The sequence below is a fragment of the Hypanus sabinus genome, chromosome X2, assembly GCF_030144855.1.
Source record: "Hypanus sabinus isolate sHypSab1 chromosome X2, sHypSab1.hap1, whole genome shotgun sequence".
Classification (NCBI taxonomy): domain Eukaryota; kingdom Metazoa; phylum Chordata; class Chondrichthyes; order Myliobatiformes; family Dasyatidae; genus Hypanus; species Hypanus sabinus.
In genome coordinates, this window is record NC_082739.1 from 3,681,853 (window position 1) to 3,696,838 (window position 14,986).

Consider the following 14,986-nt stretch of genomic DNA (forward strand, 5'->3'; position numbering starts at 1 on the left):
TGTTGCTTATTTGACTTTAAGAGCTAGTTGCCTCATTTATGTTTGCTGGTTCTGATTTTGCCTGCAAGTCTTTACTTTCTGTAGCTATTCCTTCAAAGCTTTTTATCTCAAATTACCTCAGGCCTAGATGAACAATCCCAGTCTATTAATCTTTCCTGTTTCCTCTTTAATCAGTTTTGATTTTATTTGTGACTTTTTTCTGGTTCATTCACAGGGAATGGTAGTCAATGGTAAAGCCAGCATTTAATACATTTTATTTAATGCTTTAAGGAGATAGTGATGAACTCTACTGCAGTCCTGTGAATTAAGATAACCAAACTTCCAATCAGGCATAGAATTCCAACACTGATGTAATAACAATAAAGTTATGACTGTGTGACCTATAAGAAAACCCACATATATCCCCTGCTAGCTACTGCCCATCTGAATGACAGAGGTTGATGGTCTGGGAAAATTTGCTGTTGACAACTTAACAAGTTGTGTGTTTTAGACTGCATATACTGCAGCCACAGTCTGCTGATGCTGTTTGGTTTTTAAAGCAATTAAGCAATTAAAAAATATTTAATTTTGAAAAAAATTAAAAGTGGTTGCCATGCTAGTGTAGTGGTTAGTGTAATGCTATTACAGGTCGGGGCATTCCAGAGTTTGGAGTTCAATTCTGGCACCATTTTCTAATGAATCTCTTGCATGTCCTCCCTGTGGAATGGATAGATTTTCTTGGGGGTTGTTGAAGGGCTGGAAGGGCCTACTCTGCACTGTATCGCTAAATAAACAAATAACTGGAATTTATAGTAAAACAGGCTGTTTTGCTAAGGATGGTATCTAGCCTTTTATGACTGGCTGTATGATCCCACGACTTTCAGTACCTGAATCCCTCGAATAAACTCTTATTGGGCTTCCAGACAGGTACAAATTTAGATTATAACTGAAGTTTTGATGACAATCTGCCATCTTCATCAAGGATGATGCCTGGGGATATCACGAATCCCGGGATCCTCCTGAATCCTTCCTTGTCACAGTCTTACTAAGTGACAAAACCTGGTCAAGGTGGCACCAGCTTTCTCAGACGATATCTTTCAGATAGTTCACAAAACTGTTTATTGTTTCTTCTGCATTTTATTTTTATTTTAAGTGTTTCTGGTACCGTTAGAGCCTCCAATTTACAGCTTGAAGATCTATTGAGTGATTTAGCACTTTGCTGTCTCCAAGAAGATTCCAGGAGTCAAGTGGCCTGGTGAAGAAGCTTCAAGCTCATGATGGACTCCCATTTTTCACTGATTAAAGTGTCGAGGAAGATTGAAACATTGAGGTGAATGTGGAAGATGAGTTAAGTGCCTCTTGACCGTTGCTCCCAAGGGAAGGCCTCTTCCTGCTTCTCCTCCATGCAGTCAGAGGATATTACCAAAGTTCTGCAATTTATGGATTGGAACTGTGGACTGTAGTTCAAATTTGATTCTTTCCATTTTATGTTTTTATGTTCTGTATTCTCACCTGTTGTTTCTTTTTGCCATTTGCATGATTTGTTAGATTCCTTTGTGTTGGGGAGTTGATGTTTTTTGTGTGTATGGTGGGTCAGTGATGTGTTTCTTTGAATGGCCTCCATGGTTTTCTTTGTTTTGCAGCTATCTGCATTAGATGAATTTGAGAGTTCTATACTGCATACATACTTCGATAATAAATGTACCTTTGAAATAAGTATGAGATGGACCATGATCAATGATGTTATCTCTGCACACAACTTGATACTGCTACAGTCACACAACAAAATTAGCTTACAAAAGACTCTTCACTGAAACATAATCACATCAAGTTTTGATTATTTTTTGATAATGTACTATGAACAACGGCCACTGAAAATTGGCCCCTGTTCATCCAGTTTTTAGAAAGATTAAATCACATCATCACAATGCTCCAGGTATCAATTGAATCTTGTTAAAATACTGCAGATTGTCATTTTCCTCAAATGGTGTCAGTATTTATTGCGCCTTTCAATACAAATATAACAATAGTGCACAGAGGTCCAAACTGATAAAACCTCTATGGGCTACTCATAGCATTGAAGAAGACCCAAACCTCGTGCTGTAATTGCAGCTATTTTCTAGATTCTATGTGAAGCAGAGAGCCAGCTTCCTGCAGTATCTCACAGGTTACGTTGAGAAGTTTGGTGAGCCTGGGCCAAATTAAACCTGGTGCTGACTCCATTCATTTCAAGGGTAAGAGACTGCTGTGTAGTGAGAAGTAAGTTTTAAGTATTTTATACTTTATGTTGAGATTTTTGTATGACTTTATTATGCCTACATTCTCTAATTTCCTCTAGACCTGCAATCCTCCATGATTTCTGCAATTTGTTGACTTTCCCTTCCTTTTATCTGGTTTCAATGAAAATGAAAATTAGTGTTTTACCATGTTGGAATTGCCCAAGGCTGCCTTTTTCACATAAATCTGAGGTTGTTTCAATATTTATTACTGGAAACTATAACACCTCCCTGACTGGGGATGATTACTAGTTGATCAATTTATTTTTGTAGCATGCTAATGAGAAAAATAAAGGTTTCATAAAAATCACACTAATTTGCCACCGTTAAGTACACTGGATTTTGATCACTGCACTTGCAACACACACAAAATGCTGGAGGAACTCAGCAGGCCAGGCAGCATCTTGGAAAAGGAGACCCAATGTAGGTTGGGAGACCATTCTGCTGAGCACCTGCACTCCATCCACCAGAAAAAGCAGGATCCCCCAGTGGCCACCCATTTTAATTCCACTTCCCATTCCGATATGTCTGTCCATGGCCTCCTGCACTGTCATGATGAGGCCACGCTTGGAGTAACAACACCTTATAATCTATTTGGGTAGTCTCCAACCTGATGGCATGAACATCGATTTCTCAGACTTATGGGAATGCCCCCCATCCCTCCCTCTCCTTTGCCATTCCCCATCCCCTTTTTCATCTCTCACATCTCCTTGCCTGCCCATCACCTCCTTCTGGTGCTCCTACCCCTTTCCTTTCTTCCATGGCCTTCTGTCTCTTTCACCAATCAACTTCCCAGCTCTTTGCTTCATCCCTTCCCCTTAAGGTTTTACCTGTCACCTTGTGTTTCTCTCCCCTTCTCCCCACCACCCTATTTTTTAAATCTACTCAGCTTTTTTCTTTCTAGTCCTGCAAAAGGGTTTTCAGCCCGAAACATCAACTGTACTCCTTTCCACAGGTGCTACCTGGCCTGTTGAGTTCCTCCAGCATTTTGTGTGTGTTGCTCTTTAGTGAGGTAGAGAGATGATACGTGAATGAGATAAAGGGCTGGAGAAGGGAGAACCTGATATGAGAGGATAGAAGACCATGGAAGAAAGGGACGGAGGCAGAGCACCAGAGGGAGATGATGGGGAGTTAAGGAGATAAACTGAGAGAGGGAGACAGGAATGGTGAAAGGTGAGGCAATTACCATAAGTATGAGAAATTGATATTCATGCCATCAGGTTGGAGACTACCCAGACAGAATATAAGGTATTGTACGTACCTCCAAACTGAGTGTGGCCTCACTGTGGCAGTAGAGGGGGCCATGGACTGACAAATGGGAATGGGAAATAAGATTGAAATGGGTGGCCACCGGGAGATCCTGCGTTTTCTGGCAGACTGCATAGCTGCTCAGCGAAGCAGTCTCCCAATTTACACTGGGTCTCACTGATAAGCTTGATTCCTTATTCCTGTCTCTAACACCTATAGCTTGCCCTCTAGTAGTGTTTATAGGTACATATAAACTCTCCAAAACTATTGTTTTTTGTAAACTGATATTGATTTGATCTAGTTCCAAGCTGTTTCTGTAAAGCATTGTTTTACCATTATTAAGGATTGGTTCATTTTCTGTACCAATAAATGAGAATTATGTGAATAATATTAGTGTGAATGGACTCATTGGGCTGACTGGATGGTTTCCATCCTAAAGTCAAATTGTTTCTGATGTTTAAGTTGTGGAATATATTTTAAAGCTTGTAACAGCATTTTTGACAGTTCTGTCAGCTGGTAAACTTTGTGTGTGACTTAGCTGGCAGGAGTTTTGTGATTTACAGCAGGAAGGCCTTGTCCTATGCTGCACTGAGCTTCAGGCAATCAGTAACTTTGGGAACTTGCACAGGTAACTAATTTTTAATTCACTTTGAACATTTTGCAGAAAGCATAATGATTAGGATATGGACAGCTCTGATTCCACAACCTACAGATTCACTTTCAAGGACTGTGCAACTCATGTTCTCAATATTATTCAGTTATATATATTTTTCTATAGTCCATTTGTTACAAATTAGCTGTCAGTCTTTATGTATTGTTTTTCATAAGTTCTATTGTTATTTCTTTACTTTCCTGTAAATACCTGCAAGAAAATGAATCTCAAGTTAGTATATGGTCACATATGCATATTTTGATTAAAATTTACTTTGACTTTGGACATTAGATTAAGATGGCTGCTAAATTATATTTAAAAAGTCAAAAGAATAGAATTGTGAAATTAGTGGCTGAGGAAATGAGAGTTCACCTAAAATTAATGGTGTAAATAGTAATTATGACTTGGAATGCAATTTAAGACTTGCATCTTAGTCAACAGTGCCTATTTTTGTGGCAAACATTTAAAGCTGATATCAATTTTCTGATGACACTGGAAAACTCAGCAACAATGCATCATGTAGATAAGCAGTTAGTGTAGACTCTTGAGTTCCTATTTAATAATTGCATATGTAGTTTCTCCATTAAAATGGTGAGCATTGCAAGCCTTATTACTCAGTGCAAATTTAACTCTTTGCTTATCATCTTGTTTTGCATGTGAATAGAAAGTCTCATAGGATTACTTCAAAACGAGGAGATGAATTATCCTTGGTGTCCTGGCTGATATTTCTACCTTTATCTATGTCACTGAAGCAGGTTATTTGATAATCATCACATTTCTGCTTACTGTGTGCAAAGTGGCTGCTGTGGTTCCTACATTTATCCACAAAAATGCTTCTTTCTGGAAAAACTGCAACATTCAGAGATTGTGAAAGGCCTTATATAAGTGCAGGTTTCTTTACTTGACAAAATGTAAAATGTGTGTTTCTTTAAAAGTGCAACTTTGTCTCCTTTCATATCAGAATAAGTAATGTTAAATACATCACATTTTCAACTGATGTCGTGCTTCACGTTTATTGTTGAAAATTTAAATAAAGCATATAACATAACTAACTACCACTGTTGCTTATTAAAGTTGCCCAACCCAAATAAAGTGCTGTTCATTTGAAATCCCAAGTTGATTACCCAGCTGTTTACTCTAGTGTTAAGTAGTGTGAATGAGTTGCAGTGTGAGGTTTGTACATATCTGTAAATAGCAATGTGAATGTTGGTTGAATGATTAACTTCTAGAAATAGGAAAGTCACTAGGAAGATTGCAATACATCGTCACAAGATATTTCATATATGCTTGAAAGCACAAACAGGACCACAGCTCAGTATCTTCTGCATTGGGCAGTTTTACGCAAGAATGGTAACTGATCATAAGTGCAATAGGCTCAAGTTTTCCCTGCTGTGTTATACTTAACTCAGTGCAACAACACTAAATGGATGCTTGGTCTGATTCTGGGTTAGAAGACAGGACTGAAAAGGAATCAACCATACGAAAACATTCAATGCTGATGCCAGTTTCTACATTCTCAGTGTGCAAATCTCCATTGCCTTAATATGCAGACACTGGAAATAGTGACAACTTAAACTGTCTAGGATGTGAATCCAAAGGAAACTTTGGCTACAGCTTTATGCCTTGACAACCACTATATTTAATGTTTAAACATGATGGGAAGAATTGAAATTGCTGAGATCTGTACTAGTACTGTTTAAAAAAACACCAAGCACTCCTTACAATACAATCGTGTTTTGATGATGAGATTTTGTGCAGCTGCCACAGAAATTTCTTCCTGGATTATGACTTCAACTCTACTACATTATATTTCTTTCCCACAGCTCTGTCCTTCCTCATCGCTGCTTCTCCTTGACGGAACAAGAACAGACTTCCTTTGGTCCTTTACCTTCCACCACACCAGCCTTTGCTTTCAACTGCCTGAGCTATCTCTATCAACATCTTCAACCCTCCAATCCTCCGGAACAAAGATAATCGCCACAGGCTCAGCAATCTGGAAAGGTGTAATAATAACAGGGTTGTTGTGATGGGAGATTTTAATTTCCCAAATATTGATTGGCATCTCCTTAGATTGAGGGGTTTAGATCGGGTGGATTTTGTTAGGTGTGTTTAGGAAGGTTTCTTGACACAATATGTAGATAAGCCTACAAGAGGAGAGGCTGTACTTGATCTGGTATTGGAAAATGAACCTGGTTAGGTTTCACGTCTCTGGGAGAGCATTTTGGAGATGGTGATCACAATTCTATCTCTTGCCATAGCATAGGAGAGGGATAGGAACAGACAAGTCAGGGAAATGTAAGGGAATAAGGGGAATTATGAGGCTATCAGGCAGGAACTTGGAAGCATGAATTGGAAACAGATGTTCTCTAAATGTACGGTAGAAATGTGGCAAATGTTCGGGATATTTGCATGGGGTTCTGAGTAGGTACGTTGCAATGAGACGGGAAGGATGGTAGGGTACAAGATCTGTGGTGTACAAAGGCTGTTGTAAATCTAGTCAAGAAGAAAAGAAGAGCTTATGAAAGGTTCAAAAAAACTAGGAAATGATAGGAATCTAGAAGATTATAAGGCTTGCAGGAAGCAGCTTAAGAATGAAATTAGGAGAGCCAGAAGGGGCCATGAGAAGGCCTTGGCGGGCAGAATTAAGGAAAACCTCAAGGCACTCTACAAGTATGTGATGAGCAAGAGGATAAGACATGAGAGAATAGGACCAATCAAGTGTGACAATGTTAAAGTGTGTATGGAACTGGAGGAGATAGCAGAGGTATTTAATGAATACTGCTTCAGTATTCACTATAGAAAAGGATCTTGGCGATTGTAGGGCTGACTTGCAGTGGACTGAAAAGCTTGAGCATGTAGATATTAAGAAAGAGGGTGTGCAGGAGCTTTTGGAAAGCATCAAGTTTGATAAGTCACCGGGACCAGACGGGATGTACCCCAGGCTACTGTGGAAAACGAGGGAGGAGATTACTGAGCCTCTGGCAATGATCTTTGCATCATCAATGAGGACAGGAGAGGTTCCGGAGGATTGGAGAGTTGCGGATGTTGTTCTCTTATTCAAGTAAGGGAGTTGGGATAGGCCAGTGAGTCTTACTTCAGTGGTTGGTAAGTTGATGGAGAAGATCCTGAGAGGCAGGATTTATGAACATTTGGAGAGGCATAATATGATTAAGAATAGTCAGAATAGCTTTGTCAAAGGCAGGTCGTGCCTTATGAGCCTGATTGAATTTTTTGAGGATGTGACTGAACACATTGATGAAGGTGGAGCCGTAGATGTAGTGTATATGGATTTTAGCAAAGCATTTGATAAGGTACCCCATGCAAGGCTTTTTGAGAAAGTAAGGAGTTCATGGGATACGCTTAGTGGATCCAGAACTGGCTTGCCCACAGAAGGCAAAGAGTGATTGTAGATGGGTCATATTCTGCATGGAGGCCAGTGACCAGTGGTGTGCCTCAGGGATCTGTTCTGGGACCCCTACTCTTTGTGATTTTTATAAATCACCTGGATGACTAAGTGGAGGGATGGGTTAGTAAATTTGCTGATGACACAAAGGTTGGAGGTGTTGTGGATAGTGTGGAGGGCTGTCAGAGGTTACAGCGGGACATCGATATGACGCAAAACTGGGCTGAGGTGGCAGATGGAGTTCAACCCAGATAAGTGTGTGGTGGTTCATTTTGGTAGGTCAAATATGATGGCAGAATATAGTATTAATGGCAAGTCTCTTGGTAGTGTGGAAGATCAGAGGGATCTTAGGGTCTGAGTCCATAGCACACTCAAAACTACTGCACAGATTGACTGGTTAAGAAGGCATACGGTGCATTGGCCTTCAATCGTGGGATTGAGTTTAAGAGCTGAGAGGTAATGTTGCAGCTATATAGGACCCTGATCAGACCCCACTTGGAGTACTGTTCTCAATTCTGGTCGCCTCACTACAGGAAGGACGTGGAAACCATAGAAAGGGTGCAGAGATTTACAAGGATGTTGCCTGGATTGGGGAGCATGCCTTATGAGAATATAGAACATAGAATAGTACAGCACATTACAGGCCCTTTGGCCCACAATGTTGTGCCGACCCTCAAACCCTGCCTCCCATATAACCCCCCCCCCACCTTAAATTTCTCCATTTACCTGTCTAGTAGTCTCTTAAATTTCACTAGTGTATCTGCCTCCACCACTGACTCAGGCAGTGCATTCCATGCACCAACCACTCTCTGAGTGAAAAACCTTCCTCTAATATCCCCCTTGAACTTCCCTCCCCTTACCTTAAAACCATGTCCTCTTGTACTGAGCAGTGGTGCCCTGGGGAAGAGGCGCTGGCTGTCCACTCTGTCTATTCCTCTTAATATCTTGTACACCTCTGTCATGTCTCCTCTCATCCTCCTCTTCTCCAAAGAGAAAACCCCTATCTCCCTTAATCTCTGATCATAATCCATACTCTCTTAAACCAGGCAGCATCCTGGTAAATCTCTTCTGTACCCTTTCCAATGCTTCCACATCCTTCCTATACTGAGGCGATCAGAACTGGACACAGGAATAGGTTAAGTGAACTTGGCCTTTTCTCCTTGGAGCGACAGAGGATGAGAGGTGACCTGATCGAGTTGTTCAAGATAATGAGAGGCGTTGATCGTGTGGATAGTCAGAGGCTTTTCCCCAGGGCTGAATTGGCTAGCACGAGGGGGCACAGGTTTAAGGTGTTGGGAAGTAGGTACAGAGGAGATGTCAGGGGTAAGTTTTTTTACACAGAGAGTGGTGAGTGTGTGGAATGGGCTGCCGCCGGTGGTGGAGGTGGATACAATAGGGTCTTTTAAGAGACTCCTGGATGGCTACATGGAGCTTAGAAAAATAGAGGGCTATGGGTAAAGCCTATGTAGTTCTAAGGTAGGAGGCATGTTCGACACAGCTTTGTGGGCTGAAGGGCCTGAATTGTGCTGTAGGTTTTCTGTGTTCTCATCTAGTCTATTTTTTTTATATTGGAGAAACCAAACACAAATTTGGTGATTGCTTTGCAGAGCACCTGTGTTCATTCTGCAGGAGTGACCCTGAGCTGGTTACATGTAACTTTAATTCTTCTCACTTTTACTCTTACATTTATGTCTGCGGCCTCCTTTACTGTTACAATGAGGCCAAAAGTAATGTTGAGAAACAACACTTTGACTTTAGGTAAATCAGTCTTTCTTTCTGTGTCACAACTGATCATTTCTGCTTGCTTTCATTGCTGGTTAGCTTTTCATCTAATTGTATTACATTGGCAAATGCCAGGTTAATATTCATTTCAAGAGGTCTAGAATACAAGAGCAGGGATGTGATGCTGAGGCTTTATAAGGAATGGGTGAGGCCTCACTTTGAGCATTGTGAACAGTTTTGGCCCCTCATCTTAGAAAAGATATGCTGACATTGGAGAAGGTTCAGAGGAGGTTCACATGGATGATTCCAGGAATGAAAGGGTTATCATGCGAGGAATGTTTGACAGCTCTGGGTCTGTACGCGCTAGAATTCAGAAGGAAGAGGGGAGGATCTCATTGAAACCTTTTGAATGCAGAAATGCCAAGCCAGAGTAGATGTGGTAAGGACATTTCCTATGGTGTGTGAGTCTTGGGCAAGAGGGCACAGCCTCAGGAAAGCGGGGTGTCCTTTTAAAATAGAGATGTGGAGAAACAACTTTAGCTAGGGAGTGGTGAATTAGTTACCATTATTTCTCCATTGATGTTGTCTGACCTACTAAGTTCTTCCAGCACCTTGTGTGGTGCGAAAGCTAATTGACTTTCCCAATTTTGAGGAAAGGTCCAGACCTGAAACATTAACTTTATGGGTTTTTTTACCCCATTGATGCTGCCAAGCCCACTGAGTGTGTCCAACATTTTCTGTATTAATCCTTGTAGTTTCCTTTAGATAACCTATTTTTTTCCTCTGAGATTCTTTCTAGAAGATTAGCTATTTCCCACAAAATTTACTTGTAAGTCATAAAACTTGCCATAGAGCATTCATTTTGAAATAGAGTACCGTCCATTTTGAGGTTCAGTGTTCCAAGGGTTAATATTAACACCCGAAACCAGTTTAATGTAAGTTGTTTCACTAGATGGTGCTGCATTCTGATGAAATCTCAAGTTGCCCACATCCCAATCACCACTAGGTGGCATTTCATCCTAACTTGTGTCGTATGTTCAAAAGTAGAAAACTTAAAAGATTTACACATTTTAATCTTTGAAATAATTATAACTAAAATTAGAATAATCGACTAAGATCATACAAAATTCAGTCTTCCTAAACCAGAAGCCCTGGATGAACCATAAGATTCACAATCTGCTGAGGGCCAGGTCAGAGGTATTCAAGTCTGGGGACCAAGAAAGTTGCAAGTGGTTCATCTTCAATCTCTAGAAAGCCATCTCATGGGTGAAGTGGCAATTCTGGATTAAACTAGAATTGATAAAGGATGATTGGTAGTTGTGTCAGGGCTTAAATGCTATCATCTCTTACAAAGTGACATAGGTGACAACAGGGCTTCACTTCCAAATGAGCTCAATGCCTTCTATGTTTGCTTTGATCATTAAAACACGGAGAAACCATCACAAGCCCCCGATAACCCTGAGATTTCAGTCTTTGAGGCTAAAGTGTAAGCAGCCTTCGGGGAGGGGGTGAACCCACAAAATGCATCCGGCCCAGATGGGGTAACTGGCCGAATACTGAAGACTTGAGTTGATCAACTGGCTGGAATGTTTACTGAGATCATTAACCTCTCACTGCAGCAGTCTGAGGTACCCACCTGCTTCAATTACACTAGTGCCTAAGAATGTGGTAACCTGCCTCAGTGGCTATCGTTCATTGGTGCTTACATCTACAGCGATGAAATGTTTTGAGAGGTTGGTGATGAAACATCAATTCTTGCTTGAGAAGTGACTTGTACCAAAAGGTTATGTGCTTAGCCTCACAGGCTGGTATGGAAACACCAATGCCCTTGAACGGCAAATCCTGCAAAAAGTAGTGGAAGCAGCCCAGGCCATCACACGTAAATCTGTCCCCACCATCTCCAAGGAGCATTATTACAGGAAAGCAAATCCATCCATCATCAAGGACCCCCACCATCCAGGTCATGCTCTTTTCTTGCTGCTTCCATTAGGAAAGTACCTCAGGACTCGTACTGTTAGGTCCAGAAACACTTATTACCCATCACCTATCGGGCTGCTGAACCAGAGGCAATAACTTCACTTGCCCCATCACTGAACTGTTCCCACAACCTATGGACTCACTTTCAAGGTCTCTTCATCTCATGCTTGTAATATTCATTGTGTATTTATTTATTATTAAGATTTTTCTTTCTTTTTGTATTTGTTCAGCTTGTTTGGTTTTGCACACTGGTTGTCTGCCCCATTGGTGTGGTCTTTCATTGATTCTGTTATGGTTATTGGATTTATTGAGTATGCCCACAAAAAAATTAACCTCAGGCTTGTATATGACGACATATACAGTACTGTGCACATACAGTATGTAGGCACATACTTATGTGTGTGTGTGTGTGTGTGTGTATATATATATATATGTGTGTGTGTGAATATATATATATAGATATATTGATACATTTGTCTGTCTTGAAGGATGTTGGAATTGGCTCTGAAGTGACTTCTCTAGGTTTTAAGCTTGGACAGAAAGAATGGAGGTTTTGGGATGCCCAGTTGTCAAAATCTCCCTTTTGGCCTCACCAGTGCAAGCTAGAGTGCCCAAGTCTTTTACACAGTACTGTAGTAATTTTGTGTATTGTACTATACTGCTGCAAAAAAAAAAGGCATTTTGATGAGTGATGATAAAACCTAATTCTGATATGTGGACTGAGAGTGGGATGGGGTCAGGGAGAGGGGAAGCAATGTTGGGAAAATGAGAAGGGAGAGGGGAGGGAATGGGAAATACCAGAAAGACATTCTGCAATTATCAATAAACCAATGGTTTGGAATTGAATGACCTTGACTGGTGTCTCAGGGCGGGGTGTGTCTGCACCCATTCTGGTACTCCTCTGCTACCTGTCCCACACCCGTCCCGTGGCACCACCCTCACCATTCCTAACATCTTTTGCTCCTGCCAGATTTACAAACTCGCTCTCCACTCTATGTTGACAAATACAGTATTGTGTAAAAGTCTCAGGCACCCTAGCTATATATATGTGTGTGTGGCTAATAGTTTTGCACAGCACTGTATGTACTTCGATAATAAATTTATTTTGAAAAAAATAAAACAGAGCATAGTAAAGCACTGGATAGGCTATTCAGCCCATCACATTGTGCTGACCATGATGCCAATTTATTCAAAATGTTCTCCTGTGTATCGTCCATATCCCTCCATTTCCTGCATATTCATGTGTCTATCTAAAAGCCTCTTTAACACCACAAAATTGTCTGCTTCTATTATTTCAAGTAAACTTATTATTGAGTTTCCAGTGTCCCATAGACCGACATCACCCAGTAATTTCAGAGTGAGGAAATTCTCAATACAGAAATGAAGAAATGTCCATATTATTGTGCATCCTCTATTGAGCTGCTTCATCCCATTGTGTATTGAAATTACAGAAGCAAGGTGGAACGACAATGTCAGAGGAATGGTCCACGTCACAAGCTGCTAGTGGAGGTGGTAGAAACAGATGCAATGTATAAAAAACATTTGGGCAGACACTTAGACAGGAATGGTGGAGATGAGGGGTTCCACAGACTCCTCAGTTAATTACAGGGGACAATGGTGTAAAAAAGGTTGGGAAGCCCTGGTGAAGAGGGCTACAGACCAACGGCAAGCAAATCGGATATGCACAGATAACATGGAGTGGTGGGCCAAAGGGGCCTTTTTCTGTGCTGCTGTATGATTCTGTGATCTATGAGCAAGCATAAATAATATTTCAAATGCAGCTTTGTTTATTAAAGTGTCAGCAGCCATTCTAATTAGAATCAGGTGTATTATCACTGACATATTTCATGAAATTTCTTGTTCTGTGACAACAATGCAGTGCAAGACAAAAATTGTTCTAAGTTACAAATAATATAGAGCAAGAGGAATAGTGTAGTGTGGTCATGTGCATAGTTTCATGGGTTATTCAGAGATCTGATGATGGAAAGGAAGAAGCTGTTCCTAAAATGTTAATTGTGGGACTTCAGGCTCTTGTACCTGATGATAGTAGGACATGTCTTGGATGGTGTGGGTCCTTAATGTGGATGCTGCCACTGGAGCACTGACAAAATGTTCAACTAGAAATTAGTTAAGGAAATTTTAGGACCAAAGATATATAGTTCTAATGCAAGGTTTTTAAGTAACTTCTCAAAGGAGGAGAGCTAGACAGGAAGAGATCAAAGAAGTGATGGTTCAATGGGGCTTCAATTAAGGGAAGCTGAGTTTTTTTTGGAGCGTGGAGAATGGGAAGACAACAAATAGTACGTTGGATTGTTCAGATCTTTTTTTTTGCAATTTAGGATTGTTCAAATCTAATGTAACAAATGCACGTATAAGGATTTCACCACTAGTGGTGGGGCAGAGTTGGGGGATAACACAAAGGATCCAGTGGTATTGTGCTCCCCTCATGTAGACTTTGAGGACATAGTCCTTTCTTCCATAATCATATAATCAGTGAAGCGATTCTCTCAGTCTTTGGAAATCTTCCAGACTGATTTAGGAACGGAGTTGTTTGCTGTGTGGACTTTGAGGACATAGTTCATTCTTCTGTAATCATATAATCAGTGAACCGGTGCTCTTTGACTTCGCTCTCAGTCTTTGAACATTTTCCAGACTGATTCAGGAACGGAGTTGTTTGCATTAACGCTATCCAAGGGTGATTGCAAGGGCACTGACAGGCAGTTAAAGATTACACAGAGTCTCTAAATCAGGCCAAGTAAGCTCATTAGTGGTCTTATGGCAATCTTGCTGAGATTCATCAGACTACCCCATCCACTCCACGAAGCACTCGGCTGTTAAAATCACTTCAGGAGGAAAAAGATTGCACAAAAAGGATAGAAAATGCTGGGGACCCTGATGACAGTGTTGTTCCTTATCAGCAGAGCAGTTGGACAGGTGAGTCTGACTGGAAGATTCTAACAGCATAAGTAACAATTGTGGTGCAAACAAATATCATTACATTAATATGATTTGTTTTCAAAGAAATTATTGTCCTCTTTCCCCCAATACACTCTTAACCCCTCCCTACAACCCGATTAATTAAATGTATTGTCGTGGTCAGCCTTATTGACTGATAAGGCCTTAGTTTAATTGTGAACCAATGCTGTATGAGGTGATCGCAGCCAAGTTAACATAGGTTACAAGTTATATTTGGGTCAATGGATAACCTGTTATGACTCTCACACTTTGCACTGTGGTCCTGTGACTTCTGAAAACTGTGAATGCAGACATCAAATTGTAGGTGGCATCAGGTGTGAACGTAATGGTGTTTCAATGAATTGCTCAAGACATAGAAAGATCTTTATATTCAATTCCTACTGTACACATCATCCAGAAATCTCCGATCCTTGTCCATACCAAAGTCAACTGGTCAAGAGCTGACACAGAAGGACGCAGTAATAAATACATAAGACTCATGACTGTGATGAGAGGCAACAGATCCCACACCTTTAGCTTGGCTCACTGCTCACGAGCACCTCTAAGTCATGATCTTGTTGAGGCCACTTTGCATTTTGCATTGTACACCACACCAGAAAGACAATACTTTGGTTGATGGACACAGGAAGGGAAAGACCTTACTGCCACATTGACAGTTGGAATCTTGTCTGATACTGTGGCTGTTGACAAATCAGAATAATCAATCTCTATATATTAACTTACAACAGGTTGGTCTGATGGTAAAAGTCATAG

The 14,986-nt window shown here is 40.7% G+C and overlaps 1 protein-coding gene across 6 annotated transcripts in view; it reads left to right on the forward strand.

Annotated features, from left to right (window-relative positions):
- The first annotated feature begins 13,945 nt into the window (after positions 1–13,945).
- The window catches only part of LOC132385096 (uncharacterized), a 175,324-nt gene continuing 174,283 nt past the window's right edge, over positions 13,946–14,986 (forward strand). For all 6 annotated transcript variants that reach the window (XR_009509075.1, XR_009509073.1, XR_009509070.1 and 3 more), the window contains exon 1: positions 13,946–14,191. Coding sequence is in view for 1 of the 6 variants with exons in the window: in XM_059956833.1 (XP_059812816.1) it covers positions 14,138–14,191 (54 nt within the window). In the remaining 5 variants the exon portion in view is untranslated. The remainder of the gene's footprint in view (positions 14,192–14,986) is intronic.